General features: G+C 42.6%; 1 protein-coding gene across 5 annotated transcripts in view; it reads left to right on the top strand.

Moving 5' to 3' along the window:
* Window positions 1-21,516, top strand: part of CMIP (c-Maf inducing protein) — a 130,138-nt gene that overhangs the window by 34,009 nt on the left and 74,613 nt on the right. The window contains exons 1-2 of one of the 5 annotated variants that reach the window (XM_064386263.1): window positions 2,341-2,590; window positions 6,572-6,741. The exons of 3 other annotated variants lie outside the window; for them this stretch is intronic. In XM_064386263.1, coding sequence (XP_064242333.1) covers window positions 2,446-2,590; window positions 6,572-6,741 — 315 coding nt within the window. In that variant the 5' untranslated portion in view covers window positions 2,341-2,445. Of the gene's footprint in view, window positions 1-2,340; window positions 2,591-6,571; window positions 6,742-21,516 lie in introns of those variants that run through there. One more of the 5 variants, XM_064386266.1, reaches the window with a different exon arrangement.

Below are 21,516 nucleotides of genomic sequence, written 5' to 3'. Positions count from 1 at the left end.
GGGAACTGCCTGAGCACAGGCTGGTTCAGCAGGAAGTGGTTGATGAGTTACTGGTGTTACAGGCTGAAGATGAAACCTGAGTTACAGTTTGAGCTCACAAATACGATAAAAGTCTTTACAGGTGGAACCTGTAGCATGACTTACTTTTACTCCACAGAACCTGGCTGACAATACAGTCGGATGGAATTTCAATGAGCAAAAGCTAATTAAAAACAACAGCAACAAAAAAGCACCAATTAATAATGCCTTGTATTAAATCCAGCTCTTCCTGGTCAGTATTGACATATTCATTTGAAATCTGCCACATCAAACACCAAGCCCCATACTGGGAGTGGAAATATAAAATCAAAATGGTCCTTTTCCAGGAGCTGCAGCCTGTTCTTTGAATTTATGGTACACAGTTTCCAGGTTTGTCTCTGGACAGGGTTGCTGTAGTTCTGGCCTTGAAAGTCATTTTGGAACAGAAGGAGGAATAGGGACCTTACAACTGGAGTGTGATAAAAGTCTCTTCAAAGCTGAAAGCTTACTTTTTGGGCCTTGGTTTTTATTGCCTAGTTCTTTTTTGAATTTTATTTTTATTTGAATGTAGTTCATGGGATTTTGTAGTGGAACTAAACTGCATGGTGTTTCTTTCTCCCCAGAAGAGCTGTGAATTGCTGGAGGCTAGAAAATTATTACAGGGGAAATGACTGTGTTTGTGTTTCTGAGGTGCTTTGCTAGACGTGCACTGATGGACAGTGCTGGATGCTTGAGCTCACCAGTAGGAGTTTCTTCTATTCCCTCTCTGCCAGAGGGCAGTTCTACCAGTGTGGATACTGGGAAAAATGTAATCTAAAAAAAGTATTTAGTTTGGTCAGGGTATTCTTGTGGACTGAGGGAGGCTGAGTCTGGAGTCTGTGCATGAGGACATTTCCACATAGCTAAGTTATTGCAAGGTAAGCAGCAGAGAGAAAGTACAGTTAATTAGTTCCTCCTGTATGATCTCATTTGTACACTGTTAAGAACTTCATAAAAGGTAGGAAATGGGACACAGCAAAGCTTGGACCAGAAGCTCCATGTTTAAACTTAAAAAACCTGGCTTTACAGCTGTGCAGAGCTTGCTTTTGTTCTTTTTCATCCCTGTCTGGGTGAGGGCAACCTATGTTGCGTGTTTGTTTGCTTTTCTTTTTATCTTCTTTTATTTATATTTATTTGGAACACTAAAAGGTTGCCACAGAATAGTTTAAAAATGAAAGGTGGGATGGTTTGCGGTGAAAATAATATTACGTATGCCTCTGAGTTAAATTTCTTGGTTGAATCAAAATTGTCCTGCAGGATAAGAACAAGAAACAAACAAACAAAAAAATCCTTGGTTAAGTGCTGTGGTTGTCGAGGAAGGAGAAAGGAGAATTACAGGGAGGTACTGGCTCATAACTCAAAATTCAGTTTTAACTTGGAGATTCAGCTGCTAGTAAAACAGTGGCCAAACTTTTGATCCAGATGGAGTCCTGACAGTAATTACTTGTACGTGTGCTGCAGAACTCGCTGCTGCTCTCACAGCTATTCTTGAAGAGACTTGGGTGGTTTTGTGTTAGATATCCCTTCCTGCTCCCTCTGCTTTCTAGGCACAGCAGAACACTATTTTGTGGGAGTATTGATCTCTGCTGGCATTGATACTGCCTGTCTGGTGCATCTCAGAGCCCAGTAAAGTTGGGGTTTATTTTTGTACTTCTTTCGGAATTTTTTTTCTTTTTCTTATTTTTAGCCTCCCCTCTAACTACCCAGAAAATGTTAAAAAATCATGTGAATGAACTGATTTCACAGGAAAAAAAAACCCCAGTGTGTTCTCACATCTTTGTAGCTCAGGGTTGCATCTGATGCAGGTTCTTCTCTCTGGAAATACCTCTTCTTCTCACGAGCACCTTTGGTGAGAGGGAACTGTGCTATGACCAGGTGGCAAAGCCTGGCGTGCTGCTGGGTGTATTTTATGGGGAGCTGTGTGCCTGGGAGTTAAACACTGCACAGTTGTGTCACCTCTGTCCCTTTGTGAATGTGTCCCCAAGTATTTGTGCCATCTGAAATTCAAACAGAACATCAGATAATCATGGTTCCACAGCAATTATCAGTATTCTTGGAGGACTTAGATCAGAGGCCAAAGAACAGAGTGGTGATGGAGGGTCAAATATCACTTCTGGGATGCAAGACTGAGTCCAGATGGGACTCAGGATGTCAGCTGGATTTTCTGTAGGTGAGGGCTGTCCTGTGGTGAAATAGGGTGGTGACCTCATAGTGATGCCTTTCACCTGCTCATATCTGCTCAAGTTCACCTTTGAAACAAGTCACCAGTCTAAATTCTGTTGTGACAACCGGAGTGCAAACAGGCTTTGTTAGTCTGTGTTCCACAGGGATGCCAGGCCCCTCCTGTCAAAAGTGATTGTTTAACAGCTTCTCTCTGACTTTGTCAAAATGTGGCACAGGTCGAAGGCAGCAAAGTTAATAAGTAGTTCAGCAGCTGAGGACACCAGAAGAAGCACCCATGTGACAAGTGTGACAAGTGTTTCAGATGCCCTCCATGCCCAGTGCTACCAGCAGAGCTTGTCCCATGGAGAGGGTACCCAGATCTTGCTTTGGGCTGTGTGGCTGAACATTTGGGCCAGGAGCTGCTAATGCTCTGGAACTCTGTCTCAAGGGTGGGGATGTAGCAGTGCAAGCCAGAGAAAGTGAAAGAAAAGCAGTAGTTAGGAAAAAAAATTCCAGAAACAAAGTTGAGAGCTCTTCCCTTTCCTTCCCCTTTCTTGCCCTCAGAGAAGAAATGTGGAGGAGTTTATACAACCATGGGGCAAAAGAGTTACCTGAAAATGACCTTTAAAAAACCTGTTACTAATTATAAAATAACTGAATGCTGTGCTGAGTAATGTGCTGAAATTGACCCGTTTTGATTTGCACCACAAAATACTAGAATTATACATGGACCTGTAAAAAACTGGTTGTGTTGTAGATGTTCAAGTGATACCAATCAATTTCAGTTGCCACTGAAATTGATTGCAAAAGTTCCTTTAAATTTCACTGAACATCCTGACACATAAAATTTTATGAGGATATCAGAACTGCCACATTCCATGCAGTTACCCATATTCTGCTTGTTCTGTGCCTTCCAGTAACCTACCAGCTTGTGGCCTGCAAGGTCTTTTACCATCTTGAACTCAAAACACAATTATTGGAGTTAGTTTTACAGCTGGGGTTAAAATACACAGAACTCTGCATCCATTGCCAGTTTATCTTGATCATCATAAACAGTAAAATGAGTGCAAATGTGTGTCCTCTGACAGCTCTTTATATATATGTCTAAAGTTTATGCCTGTATGTGCTGTCACTGAAGTCAGGCACATCCTTTTTAATAACTTGGGTCCTCGTTGCTTCGGGTTGATTTGCCCAGCATGACCACTGGAATGTTATATTCTTTATATTGTAGGCTTGCAGTGGATATCAGATTTCTGATATTTGGGTACTGTGGAGAAAGAATTTTCTTCTATTACGACATATTTAGTCTTTTAGTGTTGGATATAAAAATGTGAAACTGATAATTGCAGTAGCAATTGATCTTATAGCTCAGATTTAAAATAACAGATCTTAAAAATACTCCTAATCTCTCCCTCATCCTGTATCTCTTTCTTTTGGGAAGATATTTCTAAGTATCAGTGTCTGATTTATGCTGTGGAGAGGTTACTTGTTTTAAATCTGTTCACTGAGTTTATGGAGTTATGTGCCAGCAGAAATTGAAACTCTGGTTTGCTGCTGCTGTGGTATTTGCAGCTAATTGAATTGTGGATACTAAGAAATGAGTAGCTCAGCTTGACTTCTTGGCACTGCAGAATTTTTACCCTGGTTAGTAATTTTGAAGACTTGCTTTCAAACAATGGTTGAATGGGCGCCTTCACAAAATTGTGTGGGTAGTGATGTCAGAAAAATTTACCAGCTGCATGTTACCCAAAAGCCTGAACCTTCTGCCTCAGAAATGTAAGGAGAATGAGAATGAGAACTGATCTATGGGCTTTGTAAGAATGCCAGTTAGCAGAAACTGAAGGAAATACTCACTTGTTTTCTTGCTAACAAAAAGCTAATGGTAGAAAATAGAGTGATTTGATGGATTTTTAATAGTTCTGTAAATCTTGACCAGTACATTATATTCCATGAAATGGACATTTGAAATGATTTGGCTTGCCATTATGTTCCATAAATTTGAGTAAGTATACTAGCAGTTAGTTAACACAAATAAAATAGATAATATAAGAGTCTGGTCTAGTAAAAACATTGCCAGAGGAAAAACAGAAGAAGAAAAAAATGCAGGTAAATATATTTAAAGGCACTAGGAGCTATTATCTGCAAACTTCATTAACTGCTTCCCCCCCCCCCCCCCCCCCCATTTAGAAGTATGTTACCTGAAAGGTAATTTGTTTCATGCTCATCTAACATTAATGGTATTAATTTTTAATTAATCTAACAGTAACATTGTCCATCTGTCAGTGCAAACCTAATCTGTTAAAACAGATAAAATCAACATGTCCTCAAGTTCATTGTAGGTCAGCAGGCAGTAGTTCCATGTGTGCATTCAGGGTTCTCTATTAAATAATGCAAAGACTTTATACAAATACAAAAGTGCAGAGGCTTTTGAAACTAAATGTGCTAATACAGAACAACTGATAAAGTGTCCTAGGTTGTGGTTCTAGTGTGCTAAAGTGATCTTCCTGGCCAAAAGCTGGAGTTGTTCTCTCACAAACACCCATTTTTTTGGTGAAGTGGAGCCCTTGGGAGATGCTGATGAAGAACACTGCAGAATGCTCGATGTTTCTCAAATTTAGCCTCTATTTTGACATCCCTATTTGGAAACCTCATCTCCTCCATGTGCACCACCCCCAAATTTGGATCACAAAAGGCACTTTGAATGGAAACAATTGCTGGATGTGCTCTGCTTTCACACTCTTTAAATTTGGCTGGGTGGTTGTGAGCAGAGCAGCATGTATGTGTGTCTGTGGGAACAGCGAGCAGCTTTTGGAAATGTTACATGTGCTTCTGGGGGCTGAGGACTGCTCTCTGTTAAAAGAGACAAGACAAGTGTTTCAGAACTATTCCGGTTTCCTGTTTGGATGCTAAAATGTGCTTTTGAACAACAGTTAAATTTAACACTGTGTTTTTAGTTTAGACAGAGATAAGCATCGGCAAGAGGAGCAGAGCAACTCCCTTGCTACACTTGAAACAGAGTCTGAATGGCCTTTTTGAAATTCCAAATTGTGTCTGCTTTGCACACAGATACCTGACTGGTGGGAGGCAGAGCAGTGCTGTCTCTAAAAAGTGGGCAGGTGTGGGCTTAGATTCCTCTGCAGTTTTTAGTTTTGCAATAAGCTGCTCCACCAGCAGTTTTAAGCAGGCTCTTACATCCACACTGCTCCAGGTTTGAATTGGGTTGACTAACCCAACAATATTTCAATAGAGTTTACTCATCTTTTATCACTTGAGTAACACAGGTCCTGTGTTTTCAGCTCTTGCTGGTTTGGAGAGGACAAAACACTGAAACTGGTCACTGCTGCTTGATATTGTTTCCCAGCCAGGCCTGACCATAGAGGAAAAAACTACTTTTCCACATTGTGTATGGAGGTTTATGGTTGGAATCTATGGTCTTGGAGGTCTTTTCCAACCTAAATGGTTCTGTGATTCTGTACTCTGATTTCAGCTTTAGCTCCCTTTTCATCAGCTGCGTAAGCAAAGCTCTTCACAGCTGTGCAAGGGAGCACACTGCCAATGCTGAATCAAGTTTTAGGGAAGAAAATGTGTGTTTCAAGGCATTTCTGAGCTGGAAAAGGCCCTTGCTGCACTGACAAAGGCTGTCAGCGGGGAAGTTGTCTGTAAGAGCTGGCTGGAGCTCCTCTGGCCTCCTGTCCTGTCATTCCCACCCCCACACCACCCTTTGCCTGGGTGGTCCAGCTGTTTACAGGCAGCCTGGGGAGAGAGGTCAGGAAATTCATCAGTGCTGGAAAAAAAGAGGAGGGGGGATTGTTTTTGGCCTGGATCAGTTCCCTGATCACCTTTACCTTCCAGGCCTGCGAATGGTTGAAGTAGCCCAGCTGAGGGGGCAGTGGTAAAGCAGAAATGGGTCAGGTCACAGCTTTGCCCAAGAGAAGGAGTCCATTTTCACTGACTGTAGCTTAAATAAAGAACTTCAAGGTTGGCTTCTCGGCCAGAGGATTATTTTATATTGTGCTAGCTCACATCACATAAGCTACAGGAAGGGACCTTACCACATTAATTTCCCAAGCACCAAATTCTCTTTAAAAATAAACCTGATTTGATAGCCCAGTGGCTCTCAGCGCTGAGCTTTTTGGCAGGGATGGGGGCTTTGGTTACCTCATGTTCATCCAGTTCTGGCTGCATTAGGACAAATTCATCTGTATGAACTTCATTATAGGTGCATGTTCTTGCCACACTGTTCCTGTAAAGATTATAGATTAACTAGAGTTCTTTGATAACTACAGTTTATTATTGGGAATTTTTAGAGCTAAAGCTTTGCTTGAATTCTCTTCTTCTTTTAAAAAAAAAGAGGAAAAAAGTTTAACTGAGGATGACTGGAAGGTGAAACGGGGTTTGTGCTCCTTGCTCTGTCACTTCTCCATTGGTACCCAAATAGCAAGGAAAGATGTGGAACTGCCAAACCACCTACCAGTCTGCTCCAGAAAGACAGGACTCTTCAACTGCATGCTGAAACACCAGGTACATTAAAATGCTCGTCTCCTCCCAGCTGCTGGGAAAGGTGTGGTGCAATCTGTGTGCGTGTGAGAAGGCTTCTTAGTTTTTTTTTTTTCCCCTTCATCAGGTAATATATTAAATTTTGAAGGCAACACTGCAATTAGAGAAGATTAAGTTGTTGATGTCAGATCTGCTTTCAGGGTTGCTGTTCTGTCAAGCCTTGAGTTATGAAAGTAAAATGTAAAGGTGGGTCTGTGACCTTGTATCCCAGGGAATATCTCCCTGAGCTCATGTCAGGCTAAGGGTTTTTCTCTGGGCTGGAGTGGAGAGAAGCAGAGTCTGTCAGCCTCTGTAGCTACAACTCATAATGGCAGTTGTAGACTTACCCTAAAATACCCTACACAATGCCCAGGACCACCTGCTATGTTATATTAGCCTTTTAGATAAAAAGGTAAAATTTTGCTTTTTAAATCTGAATTTTTCTCAACAAGGTTATTGCCAGACACTGCTAACCAGCTCTGCTGCTTTGCAAAAGAGAAATGTACCTGCAGTTTCTGGAGCGGTGATAACTGTTACAGAACTCAGGAGGAGTTGCTCCCCACCATTCTTTAGAAACTAATTGCCAATTGTTGCAAACTCCAGTGTGAGAGTACCTACACCGAGATCAGCAAAGTTTCACTAATATGTGGGTCTGACACACATAATACCAGATTTGAGCTGACTGACTTGCTAGCGTGGATGCTGCATTGCCTTTCCAAGCTTGGTGCCATGTACCACACAATGGTTTATACCATAAGCAGGTAAATGATTGGCCAGTAAAAGCATGTTGAGAAGGGAGATTTTTTTGTTGTTGTTGTTGCCTTTCTCCAAATGGCTGTTCTGAGCCATTTGGGAAGAATTGGCAGATATTTGCAGGGTTTAGGCCCCAACTATTCTTCATCAGCCAATATAAATATCTGCAGTCATGTGGAAAGAGATTGTGTGGTAGATCTCTCCCTGGCTGAGTGTCTGTGATGAGGCAATATTATGAAGTTTATTCCACAGAGAAGTGCTTTAATTTATTTTCTGGAAGTGTTCTGCTGAGGTGAAATGGTTTGCCTGGTGGCAGCAGACCTGTGGTGGAAGGAGACCTTGCAGGGGAGCATCCAGAGAAAGACAGCTCAATTTATCCGGCTCTCTCACCGTCTTTCACTGAGCTGAGAAATTGGCATCTGTATTATTTGCTTTCAGTGCCAGCACTGGCTGCCAGGAACTGCTGCCTCGCTGGGTAGGGCTCTCTGATGAGTGGAAAAGCAAAGGAGCACAGAAGAGCTGTTAATTACTGCAGATAGACAAATGGGCTTCTGAAGGGCCACCCATGGCCTAGGCACAGCAGTAAAATGTGCTTGTGCAGCGAGCACTTCACTGTGTCTTTGGCCTGATCTAGGTACACAAGCAAACCTTTTGGGCTTTTCAGACACAGTAGTGTACCTGTCTGATTGTGCCACCCATCTACAAGAATGGCCAGAAAGGGGATTAAGGGAACTACAGGCGTGTCAGCCTGACCTTGGTGCTGGGGAAGCTCATGGAGCAGCCCATCCCCAGGGCCTTCACACAGCAGCCACAGGACAGCAGGAGAATGAAGCTAAATCCACTTGGGGCTGGTCACTAGTGGTGTTCTCCAGGGCTTGGTATTTGGACCAGGTCTCTTTGGTATTTTTATCCATCATCTGGTTGGGGGAATCAAGTACACCCTCAGTAAGCTGGACAGGTGGTGGTCAATATCCCATTTAACAGGCGAGAGGACAGCAGGAAATAATCTCAATTTGTGCCAGGGGAGGTTCAGGTTTAAAATGAGGAAAGATTTTTTTGACTGGAAGAGTTGTCAAGCACTGGAAGAGACTGCCCAGGGAAATGGTGGAGCCATCATTCCTGGAGGGATTTAAATGATGTGTTGATATGGCACCTGATGACATGGCTTAGCGGTGGCATTGGCAGTGCTGGGTTAATGGTTTTACTCAATGATCTTGAAGGTCTTTGCCAACCTAAATGATTCTGTGATTCTGTCTTCTGAGAACTCTGGGAACCTTTTCCTGGAAATAGGAACAAAAAAATTGTTTTCTGTATTCCAGTGTGTGCTGGACTGTAGATGTATTCATAGACTTTTCAGCACTGTCTGAAATTTCAGTTTTTGAGAGAGTGAGAGTGGTATAGAGGACGGACTTGATGTGAATGCTGCAATGTGGTGTGGCATTCTGACATTCTCATAAAATGGTTTTTGATAAAAGTCCAGGCTGATGAAGGTCACAACCTGCGTAATAGATCTCCCAGCAAACTCCTGTCCTGGGACTGTTCAACTCCTCAGTCAGCTACGCTCAAAATGCTGCATTGCTCCCAGTCCAGTCCCCTCCTCCTGCTCTGCTCGCTCCATGTCACACACCATTAACCACTTCAGGGCAGATGGAGATGAATTTGGCCATTGCACTGTGTGCCCATGTCTAGGGGAGGTTCTTGGATTGGCACAAAGATTCTACATAAGCAAGGTACTGGTACCTCTGTTTTGGTGTGTGGATTGTGTTTGACTCCAGCAAATGCTGGTGTGATCTGCAAAGCACCAGGCAAGGAGCAGGGAAGATAGAAGGGCAAGAACAGAAATGCACAGTGTTCTCTACAGTTGCCAAAGACGTAATTTGCTCAAGTTTATCAGGAAATTTGGGGATTGTAACTTCTGTTGGTCATTAAAAGAAAGCGTTAGTGTTTTAGAAGTAGACATGTTTTCCAGTAAATGTAATGGTAAAGTACATTTGCTGTGGGAGAAAAAATAGTTGGGGGCATGCTGAATTGAGTCCTGAAGTACAACAAAAGAATGTCCATATTTATACCATTTCCACTAACTTTTATCCAGTTCTGGACATTGACTCTGGATGAAGTATAGTAGAAATAAATCTGGGGAAGAATTACTCACTGTTTCCCAAACACCTGGGGTGTGTGGCCTTTATTATGACGTGCTTTACCAGTACAGGAGTTGGGTGGAGGCTGTAATCATTTTACTGTTTGGTGTGGAACTCGAATATCTAGTAGTTTCTAACAATATTTGACTAAGAGTAATCTGTGCTTTTATGATTGCAAGGATGCAAATAGTGAAGAAAATCCTTTCTTATTTCAGAATCCTTTGTGTACATATATTTGTGCATATATATATATATATATGAGTATATATACGCATGAGTGCTTGGCCTGTGTAAATAAGAGAGAAAATTGCTTGCTGAGGTCTAATCTTACATTCTTGATGTAAATATTCTCGTATGCTCTATTCCCTCATTGTTTTTCTAACAGCTGCCTTCCTCTGAAAAGAGAGCACTGGAGCATGAAGGGAGCTGGGAGGAGGGGGATCTCCCATGCTGTGTGCAAATGTACCATAATTGTTTATGTTCATTTTTGGTTTGGTTGTGAACGCAAATCTTGTAACTCTTCACATCTGTTTTGGGCATTTTCATCCAAGGATGTGACAAAACTTTAATGAATAGCTCCTTTTACAGTTAAGTTTTAATGGCCTGGTTAAATTGAGGGGAAACTGATACTCTGGAAGATAAGCAGTGGGAGTGACAGGCGGGTTGGGTGACTCCAGTGCTGGGTTAAGATACTTAGGAGTTGTTTTCAGAGGAGCCACTGTGACGGGAATTTCAGCAGTCTGTATCCTAGATGGCTGGGTCGTGTTGGCTGAATTGAGCATGAATGTCTAGTCACCAAGAAGTAGTGGGAAATCCCAGAAATGTTTGACTGCAAGAGACTTGGTCATATCTCATGTATTTTCTAGATCTGAGTGGAACATAGCTGTGCGCATTAAGTATGGAGGTGTCTTTTGCTTTCTTTTTGACTCTTTAGTCTTTGTTTTACAAGATTGAATGAGCAAGGTACTCCATTTAACTGGCTGTTGCCATGAGGTAGCTTCCTTACTCTTCTCTACTTCCCTTTTATCTCCCTTTTCTTTTTGTACAGGCTGAAAGGTTTTCTGACCAAAGTTGATTTTGGAGTTGTGATGACATTTTGGTTAATTGCAGGCCTTAGAAATCTGATATCCTGAAATGTCTCATCTGTCACACTTGTTGCTCGTTTGATTGTTCTTTGTGCAACATCTTGCTGTTCCTATGACATGCAGAATTTGAACTCGTTTATCTTTTTCACAGAAAAGTTAGTAAACGTTTTGCTAGAGGCTGACAGCAAGGACAACAACACTAATCTCCAATCAACAACTTTTACCACAGGTTGGGCAGGAAGCATCACCCATGCTGTGCATTTGCTGCCTGGCTTTCAGAGCAGGCACGTGGCTGTTTCCAATCATACAAGAATTGATTTTTGTTGGAGGCAGCAGCTGTACTCAGGTGGGAACCCTGAGATGTCTCTTCCTCCTGGTCTGTCTCTCTCTGCCTTTGTTTGCTCACTAACAGTGCTGACCTTTGGATTGTTTCTCTCATCTTGGCACTGACCTCTTGAGACAGCAGTGATTCACAAGCATCCCAAAAATACAGAGCTAGATGGGATAGTGTATCACCCATGTCTCAGGCTGAATTTTTGCTGGGAGAATTGGTAATTTCTTAGGGGATCAGTGGGATTTGAGGGCTCACCTGCCCATCTCTGTTCAAGGCGCACTGCAGTGCCTGTTTTCATCGGTGAAGGACTCCTTCTTGGTGAGTCTTCTCTTTAGGTTTCTATTTATTTATTTGATTTATCTTCGCTCTGGTGCTCCCCTCTGCAGGTACTTCGTACTTTTAAAAACAGAAGCAAATATGCTGTGTTAGCCACAGCAGATAAAGCAACTGTGTAAATATACAGTGACCACACTTTGGAGCCCCTTTGTTGGAACAGCCACTTTATGAGTGATTCCACTGTTCCTCAGCAACCAGCCTTGGTGCAGGAGTTCTGCTTTTCAGTTCTGCATATGGGCTCACCTTTTTCTTTCTGGCTCAGCTGGAGGAGAAAATATGTCTGCCAACTGATTTTTTTCCTCCTTTCTCATATAAAAGGATTTCTTTGGGATAACCTTATCAGTGACAGATATTTGTAGATCAGAATTACACAAAAGGGAGGTGCCCATCTTTGTTGTGTTCACCACTGAACATGCTAATTCATGTGTGTGGGGATGGTCAGCTGGTTCCTCGCTGCAGCTGTAGGCTCACATGCTGGTGCTTCCCAGTTTTGTAGTTCTGCCTTCCGGACTTGCCTTTTTGGTCCAGCAATAAAGGTCTGGCAGAGACAGGAGCCCTGGGTGCAGGCTCTGCTGTGAGGATTTGCATGAATGCAAGAAGCCTGTTACTGATGTATCCTTTTCCTTGAGTTAAAAATCAGTGTTCAGAATATCAGGTAGTTTTCTTAAGTTATGACTCAGGGTGTGACCACAGGATTCCTGCTGCCTTCCCTGATATCCATCCTGATGCTGTACCTCCCTCCAGGTCATCCCGTTACTGGCATAAATGGCAGCAGATCAATGTATCCCTCACCTTGTCAAGAGAGAGGCATTAAGAGGGACCTTGGTTTGGCTGTGTGTGAAGCAGAGTACCACTTTTATTGCCTGCTGGCTCCTGGGTCCAAGCCACAGTGGCTCCAGCACTCAGGGATGCTGCTGGGGCAGCGCAGACTTCTTGATGTTGGAGCTCCTCGGAGTAGCTGGTCTTGTGTGGTGCTTTCAGCAGCCTGGTGCCCTTTCATCTCCTCCACAAGGAATGTGGAAGTGCACCACAGTTGCACACATGATAATGTGTGGGTTATCCTTGTTTGCAAGAGCTGCAAATTTTTTGTTGTTCTTTCTCATATAAATACTAGCAGATGTAACCTGCGGTCTCCATGAAGGATTGGCATGAGGAAGGGAGCCTTTGCATTTACAACCCATCTAAATATATAAATTCAAATAAACATTTTAACAAGAGGCAGGCCATAAACAGGCTTGGGAGAGTGCTCTGTCCTTTAAAGACGGAGCTTTTTTATTTTGCCCATTTTATTCTCTGACAGATGCCAAACACACAGAAGGAGGATTTCAGTGATGGCATGTGAAGCTTGCTTCTCGAACAGGTTGTTTTTCATTTCCCCAGTGCCAGCCCTTTGGGGAAAACCTTGTTCTGTCATTTTCATTTTAATGTTTTTTGAAATAGGAGCAAAAAAGAGTGGCATGTAGTCTTAGTTGTAAAACTTCTTGTGGAACAGTCGTTACAAAGGGTGCAATTCAGTTACCAGTAGGTAAGAGTGAGGGACCATTTTTATACTTAGAGAAATCTAGGGCATACACAGGCTGACAGATGCAGCAGCCTCTAGCAAACCTGAGCCTTCTGCAAAGGGTTCTCTTTCCTGTTGTGTCCCACATGGCACTGGACATCTGGGCTCTTGGGGACCAAGCATTTTGGGAAGAGCTCTTGCAGCACCTTGGGGACCTGTGGGCAAGCCATTTTTTTAACCGTTTTAACAATTTGCTCTGTAAGAAGAGATTATTTGTGTCATGCCTTAGTTTTCCTGAAGAAAGAGTGGGGATGATACCATAATCCATTAGAATTGCTACTAGGAACGTTTGTGTGGATCAGAAGCAAAACAGGCCTTTTCAGTTCTTCTAGATTTATATACTCTTTGTCCTTCCAGGGAGGGGAAATTAGGTTTGATTTGATTGTTTAAAGTGGTTGGCAGGATTTGCACCTCGTTGCAAATCATAAAATAAATTCCCTTGTGTTTATGTTGCTGCTTCTTACTTAAATGGTCTCTGTGGCCATTTAACCAATAAATTCCAGTAACAGCTGACATATGTGAGATAGAGGAGAAAAAAAACCCTTAACATTTAGGGCTCCAACAGAGACTTTGCCTTTTCATTTTGAGCTTATCATCCTTATGCAATTGGAGGTCATCCAGGCTAGTATTAACCCTTTGGGTAGAAGGAAACACGATGCACTTACCTGTGTCCTTTTCTTACTCTTTCATCACATTGCCAGTCTATAAAATGTCCCTTATCTATGTTTTCTCTGTGTAACACACATGATAAAAAAATCTGTGGCTGGGTGTTGCTTCACAGTTTGGTGTGTGTATTTCACCCAGTAAATCCAACCTACTGGAATTAATAATTTCTGAGAGGATTCACTGAGATTTACTTACCTTCTTTCTGTTTTAAATTGTTGTTTAGAAACATAGTTTGTACTATGCCTCAAGTGCTACAACCAGCTTTACAAGAAGATAGTAACATCAGTTTCTGCTCCATTTGTTGTGTCCTGTCCTTCTGGAATCTGGGGAGCTGGGGGGGAGGAACAGATGGGGAGACCATCTCTTCTGCAGAAGCGTGGGTGAAGCAACATTTGCCTCTGTGAGCGGCCACATTTCTTGGCCACTTCCTGAACAGGAGCTGCCAGTCCCTGTCGTACCTCCAACGAGCAAGCAGAGCCCTCAGAAAACACACCAGCTCCCTGTGTGCAAAGGTATGCAAGAAAGGGAGAGCTCAGCTGAGCTGAATCAAACATCAGACCTCCCCAGCTATGCATCGCTTCCCTCATTCCTCTCCCCTCTTCCAGGAAACCAAGGCTGCCTCTGTTTATCCGCACCCTCATCACACAGTCAAAAAGCCCTGGGCTTCAGTTTCCACTTCAAAGGCGGTGTTGGCTGCTGTGTTGGAGATGGAGCCTGATAATTTTGGTTATGAGTGGCTGGTATGTTCCTCCGGCTGGAATTACGGCTGGCGGAGGTGCTCCGCAGGCAGCCTTGCCAGTGAGCTCATCGGCGTGCAGCGAGGGCACGGGGCTGGAAAAAAGGTTTCCTTGCAGTGCTCTGCCCTTGTGGTGAGACCACCTCTAAGAGATCCCGTGCCAGTCATTTCTGGGTTTCTCCACAGATGCCCTTTGAAAAGGTTCCGGCTGCTGCCAGCTGTGATGGTGGTTTTAGTGCTGTGTCTGCTAGGAATTGAAATCAGGGAAATCTGTGGGGTTTGGTTCTGTAAGGAGAGAAAAGTAGAAAATGTGTGTGTTGCATTACACTACACACCACTGGAAAGCCAATAGATTGTGGATATCTTTCAAGAGAAAGCATTTGGCCTGGTCTAACCATACTTTTAGATGTACAGCGAGGTAGCACTGGAAGAAACCAGCAGCTTGGGATTTGAGTTTTGGGTGCTGTGTGCAGTGGCTTGTGCAATAGTACAACTACTCAGAGGATCTCTTGAAGTGTAACTGTGCTTGCTCATTCAGTGGTCAGAGTACAGGAAGTTCATGTTGGTGTGTGGCGTTTTTGGTTGTTTTTTTTTTTTAAAGGTTTTGGTAAAGTAATAGATACATCATAGGAAATGACGTGGCTTCTAGCTAATCCCTGGATTTGTCCTCTGCTTTCTTCTGAAATGCAGCATTTACTTTAAAAAGCTGTTATGCAGCTATATAAACCAAGTGCAAATGTATGTCTTACATTTTGGGATCAAACCCACCCTGTCTAATTTTGAACCTTTGAGACAAGTGATTAGAGTTGTAATTACACTTTCCAGCCATGTAAATTGCAGAGTTGATTGTGTACATCAGCATTGTCTGACCTAGTTCTGCTACCCTGCCTTTTATCTATGGATCTCCAAGTGCCTTGCAAAGAAAATTCCTTCATATGAGGAGATGGGGAACCTGGGACACAGAGAAACAAAGCAAATACTCAGCCTGACAGTGACTGACCCTCAAAGGGAAGCAAGGGTTTCTGAGTCTCAGTGGGCTTAGAAGTCCTTACCTTTTGTAGAAGTACCCACCATTGCTGACTTCTTGCCTGCCCTTGCTCTGCATGTTGTGAAACTGCAAACCCATCTTCTTCTAGGAGATTTGTCTTGCATCTCTTATCATAATGAATGTTGTATGTAATTTCCTTCTAAGCCATTCAGATTTTGCTATAATTTGTAGTTTTAGAGATTGCTGTTGCATATAAGTTAGCTTAATGTTTTCTGTTGGGTTTTGTATTTCCTTTGATGCCTGTGACACCTCCCATTTTCTCTAGGGATGGTAGGAGGATAGGAGGGAAACAGAGAGCAGTCATTTTTGGCCTTTTTTCCCAAAATTGATTGGTGAAATAGTGGCTTTGCTGACACACAGATCTGTGACATAAGTAAATAATCCCACATATGGTTAGCCAAGGCTTTGCTTGTCTAAGTGGAGGGCGGTTTTTACTATTTTGCAACGTGTAAGCTGATCTCTTCTCTGAAATTGAAATCTGAAGGTAGCTTTTTGATAGGGATCAGTAGCAATTGCACATTGCTCTGAAATGTGTCTTTTTTAGCCCTGATGAAAGATGTTTGCTTATCTGCTTCCAGAATCAGATGTTTCTGTTTATCTACAGAGCTGGAGTATCAACAATACAGACTCCCACTACTACACATCCCATCCCTTGCTCACTGGGGACAGCCTGTGAGGTCAGAGGTGCTTCAACACTCCTGACCCAATTTTTCCTTTGGCCTTCATTCTGACTTTGCTCGTGTCAGTCCGTGTCGGGCATGGTTGTGCTAGACAGTGGTTTACCAGGTTTTTTCATACAGAAACTTTGCTTTCTATTTGATGTGTTTCAAGATTTTAGGATAAAGAAATTAAGTGGGATAGACAACGAGATTTTGAGGCTGAATGACGTTGCTTTCCTTCTGTTGGTTGATAACCAGCTGTCCCTTTGCAAAGCCCCAGTGCTGTGTTCATAACAAGAGTTTTCATATCAAGAGCAGGGACTGTAAATGCTGTCCCCTGGCCTAGGGAATGTGTTCTTCCTGAATTGGTCCACTTGATGTAATTCACAGTGATACATCCTGCATACTCTTGCTGTGTGAAGCACCCTCAGTCAGTAGTGATGGGTGCTGGTGCTTGGGATGTGCATCTTCTGTGATCCCAGGGTGATGTCTGTGCTTGGTCAAAAGCTGACCCCAGTACAATTTATGGACTGATGGAGCTAAATGAACATTGTTTCAACTCAAAACTGGTCAAGACAAGGGGTTCTGCTTGCTGGCATTAGCGGCCTGCAGGAATATTGGCAGTAGTGGTGGGCAGGGTGTGTGTGTGAGCTGGTTCAGGATAGTGGTGTTATCTGCACTTTACTACCCTGGCTGTGCTGTGACAGCATCCCAGGAGCCTCTGAGTTATTAGGAAAAGGTTCTCTTTGCTGGTAAGGAGACAGTGTTAGTCGAGAATCTTGAGCTTGGTTGTGCCTGCAAGGATGTGGAAGGCACAGGCTGAATGGTTGCTTTGTAAAACTGGCACGTAGTGTAAGCTTGTACCATACCACATTGTAAGTGGTGCTGTCCTTGCTTTTGCCAAGTTAATTTAAGCAGTTTGAGAAAATAAGCTCAGCTGTTGTGTGTTACTTTGTGATAAGGCATCTTATGTGTGAGATGATTTTAGTTTGACAGATTCTTCAGGTTTGGGGCTGTGCCTTTTTTGCTACTCTATAGAAAATGAAGTGAAGCATCTAGTTCTCTGTGGCAGCAAATGGGTTTGAGTAATTCTTTTTTCTTTTTGTATTTGACATACTTGGTTTCCTTTGGGCAAAAATAAAAGATACTCTTTGATGACAGCGGGCAGATTCTGAGTATGAGATACTTCAAAATGAGCTAAACAAGAAGTTCTGCAGGTAGACAGTGATACATTACCAGGCCTAAGGCATGGCCTAAAGGAAGGTGCATGAAACCTAGAAACCTCCAAGAGCCTTAAAGGTTAAAGCAGCCTGTTAAAATCATCAGAATAGATTTCTGGAAGCTGGGGCAAAGTTTCTGGAAGGGCAGTAACATACTGGTCAACGTAGGAGCTGATGAGCTCCTCTCCCTTGTTGTGCAATTAAAACAATTCCGATTTTTCAGTTTTGATGGCTTGGAAGGTCTGCCTCCCTCCCTGGGATGAGTTGAGCTGCAGATGTCAGAGAGATTACAGAAGCTTGTTGTGCATTCACTGCCGTGGTGCTGGCTGGAGTCACCCTGGTCAGGGAGCACAGCTTGGAGCACGCAGGGTCAGCCTTCATCTCCCCTGCACAGCTGGCCAAAACCCGGCTTTAACACCAAACCTGCAGTCGAAGGCTTGCTCTCCGCAGATTTTTCTCGGCTTTCTCAGGGAATAAGGAGCAGAAAGTCCAGTTGCTGACGTCTGTGAGCTTCTGCTGAAGCAATTAGGGAGTGCTCGCGGCAGAGTCCAGCTCTGGAAGGCCGTGTGAGGGAGGAAGCTCTGGGGTTGAGAGTGGTTTCATAATCTTCGGGGGGAAGGCAGAGCGCGTCACTGCGGACAAACGGCTTCAAAAGTCGCGCATCACGGCGCTGATACAGAGTAGTAAATACAGCTCTCCCTCTGCTCTTGGCTGCTTTGTTGGTCAAGGAGCTGATACTGCTGGAATGTGGAGAGTTGGTGGGTGTGTGAAAAGTGCGGGATGTCTCCCCAGAGAGGGACTTGCCTGCAGGGCTGAGCGGTGGCCAGAGTTTTGAGGCTGGGCTTTGACAGCTGTCTCCTCTCCTGGACCCTTTCTCTGGTTCCCTGGCACCTGAGCTTGCTGAGAAACTCAAAAGCTGAATGAACACAGCCAGCTGCTGTTAACACCCCAAACACAGAGGGTCTCTTGTCCCCAACCAGAGCGTTGACAATATAGGCGTCATCTGTTGTCCAGGCTTTGTCTGACATTCAGTGGATAATAAAAAACTCATCTTGCCTGCAGGAGGAGATGGATTGCAGCCACATATAGAAATTGCCTGACTTCTTTTTGTTATCCCCGTCAACATAAGAATTGGGGAAAAGTGGCTCTTTCTGATGACACATTGTTATGTATTTGGTTATGTTATATGGTCTTTTTTTGGTTATGTGTTCCTTATCTAAGTTTTTTTCTTTGTAGTTTGGAGTCTCCAACATATATCTGTTGTAAGAGCTTACAAAAATTAACATTGTGCTGCCTGCTGTCATTGCTTTTGTGACAGCACAAAAAGCTGAGGAATAACATGAATGAAAGTTAGTGAATCAAAGCGGTAAAGACAAGATACTACTCCTAAGAATGATTTGTGTCAGTTGTATAAAATAATTTCCCCCTCAGGTTGAAAAGGAGAAATAGATGTCAGAATTCAGGAAAAAAAAGAAAAGCTTTTATTTAACAAAAATAAAGCTACTGTTTAAGTGTTAGTTTTAAATGGGAAGCAAAGCATGAAACCACAGGCAATTTGTGTGTGTGCAGTGTTGCAAAAGACACAAAAGAGACTGCCAGGCACAGCAAACCCGAATTTGAGGGGCGAGTGTTCAGAAAGGGGTGTCTAGAACTGCACAGCAAAATCTGAAAAGAATGCTGTGCTTTTCTCCTTGTTCTTTTTAAGCATGCAGAGAGTGGATGTTCAACTCCCCGTGTGTGTATTTAAGGTCACTATCTCTAACTCACACCCTTGTGTACAGGCACATTCTGGTTAGAAGAGGAAGCATTTGCTGGAACGCATTCAGAGAGCCCAGATCCTGACTGGGTGTTGCTGAAATTTCTGTGCTGATTTTTAAGTAGTTTCTCATCTGCACAAATCAAGTTCTGTCGTTACTTGTCTTTTGACATTGTAGACATCAAACTTCAAAGGCTTTCTTTGACTGCCAGATAAAATATTGGCATCCTCTAATTTCTAATAATCGCTAAAATGAAAGAGTGTTACAGGTTCTGAGCTGGAAGGAGTAAGTCTTGATCATGCTGGAATACAACTGGAATGAGAAATCTCATTTGCTCTTTGAGAATAATTTACAAAGAATTTGAGTAGAGCAGGAAGACTTGAGTTTTCTGTTTTCAGTACTGAAATAGGAACCTGAGTCTGCAGACGCATAATTTGTTATTTAGCATTATAGAAACACATTGTTTTCACAAAAGGGGATTAAAACACCGAGAAATAAACCATTTTCAATTCTGCTTCTTCTCACCATATGGTGGTTTTACTCTTAGGTTTCTGTGAATGAGTTATGCACAAATTATAAAGTGCAGTGTTGTAGAATGAGAGCACAAAAGACCTGCCATTATGTTTGCCAGATCAGTGCTTTCAGTTTTTCAGTGTTCTTGCCCTATTCAGAAATTTAAGGCTTAGATTTGAACAGTGGCTGTGGAAAGTTGTCCTAGATTTCCTTCTTCCCATAGTAGAGATATTGTTGCATGTTGTTGATGAACTCTTGCCAGCATGTAATTTCTAATGTAATTTCTGATCAGTCTCACTGGGTTTGCAAATTTACTGTTCTGTTTGCTGGAGATTTTGCTAGAAAGAAAAAGAACAACAATAGCAATTTTTTTATTTGACTGGGGGAATTTGTGCTTTTTTCATCCTCTGCTTTTACCATTTCTGATGAATGGTGGAAAACTCATCTCTAAATATTGTTTTAGATAAACAATAAAGAAAAGACTTGTAAAAACTGACAGGTTCACATAGTAAGGTTTCATATTTTGAGAACTGCAGAGCTTTGGTGAGAGCAGCAGAGTGACTGTGTCCCCTCAGCTGTGTTTGCCATTAGCTTTGGGTCCCTGGTGCATTATGCAGCACTAATTAATACTAAAAAGCAAACAAAACAAAACTAATGCAAAAAACCTTCTAAGGAAAACCTGTAATATTTCCATAGGGTATTTCTAACAGTTTATAAATACAGACTTTAGCATGGAGTTAGTTTTGTCTCAGGCACTCCAGTGAACCTGGGTGCTAGGGAGAGAGATGACTTCTGCTGCTGCTGTCTGCCAGTCCTGCAATCCCCATTTTAAATTCTGCTAAAACTTGATGTCAACACTTTGGGATCCTGCATTCTCAAAGCTTTTTCTGTTAGAATCAAAACATGAGCATAGGAGAGCTTGTGCCTGGCTGACACTGAATGTTAGCACGATGTGCAGGAGCCTGGCCAGATGAACAAGTTAGATGAGAAGTGCAGTTTTTGCCACATGAATGTCTGTTTTCTGGGCAGTGAACTGTCTGGGTTTGGCTCTGGTGTCATGCTGAAATGCCAGGACTGGAATACAGTACAGAAACCAGGACACCTGATTTGAGTCTTAGCGTTTGATTCACTGTAAGCTGGATTTTCCTGGGCTTCATTTGATTGCTCATTGGAATTGGAGAAGCAAAGACTCAGATTTATTAAATTCTTTGGTTTCATGTATGTTTTTTAATGATAGCCCTAGAGCATTTTGGAGCCATTCAGAAGAAAAAGGAAGAGATCAGGAGTATGTACTTCTTATTTTTCCATAATGCAGTTGTATATGGCTATACTACATTTACTTAAGTATTTATGTAACTCAGAGGGACATATTTTAGCCTCTTGAATTCTGTCCGTAGTCTGAATTCACACCTTTGATGCTTTCCTTTGTGGAGAGCATTAGACTTTTTTTCTTGGCCTATAACCAAGTGTCATAGAGCATCACCTGAATCATCTCCATCCTCTGCCTGGTTCAGTTTCAGCCTTTTTAAAGACATGCTGATGGTTCAGCTACTGATTTCTGTCTCCAGATAATGTCAGTCCATACTAATGAATGTCATTAATTGATTAAAATGGTTCATGAGATGACTGAGATTTCAAGGAGTCCAAACTTCAAGTATAATGGCAGAGGAGCTGCTGATCATCTGTGTCTGACGGGGCCGGAGTAATTTCTGGGAATGGTCTGACAACTTGCATCCAAGATTCCTGTAGAATTGTCATTTTGAAGGCATTTTAATTAGATGATGTGGAGAGCAATTGTGTGATGTGGATTATTAGGGAGACAATTAAATTCCATAAAGCTTTGGTCACCGTGGGTTTTCTTTCTTCCCCTAAACCTTCAGCACCTGTGAACTGCAGATGCTCAGAGCAGGTTTGAATGCTGGAAACAGGACCAATAGGATCAAGGGTTGTATTC

This window comes from Passer domesticus, chromosome 12 (assembly GCF_036417665.1).
Source record: "Passer domesticus isolate bPasDom1 chromosome 12, bPasDom1.hap1, whole genome shotgun sequence".
Classification (NCBI taxonomy): domain Eukaryota; kingdom Metazoa; phylum Chordata; class Aves; order Passeriformes; family Passeridae; genus Passer; species Passer domesticus.
This window is presented reverse-complemented; position numbering and strand designations above follow the sequence as displayed.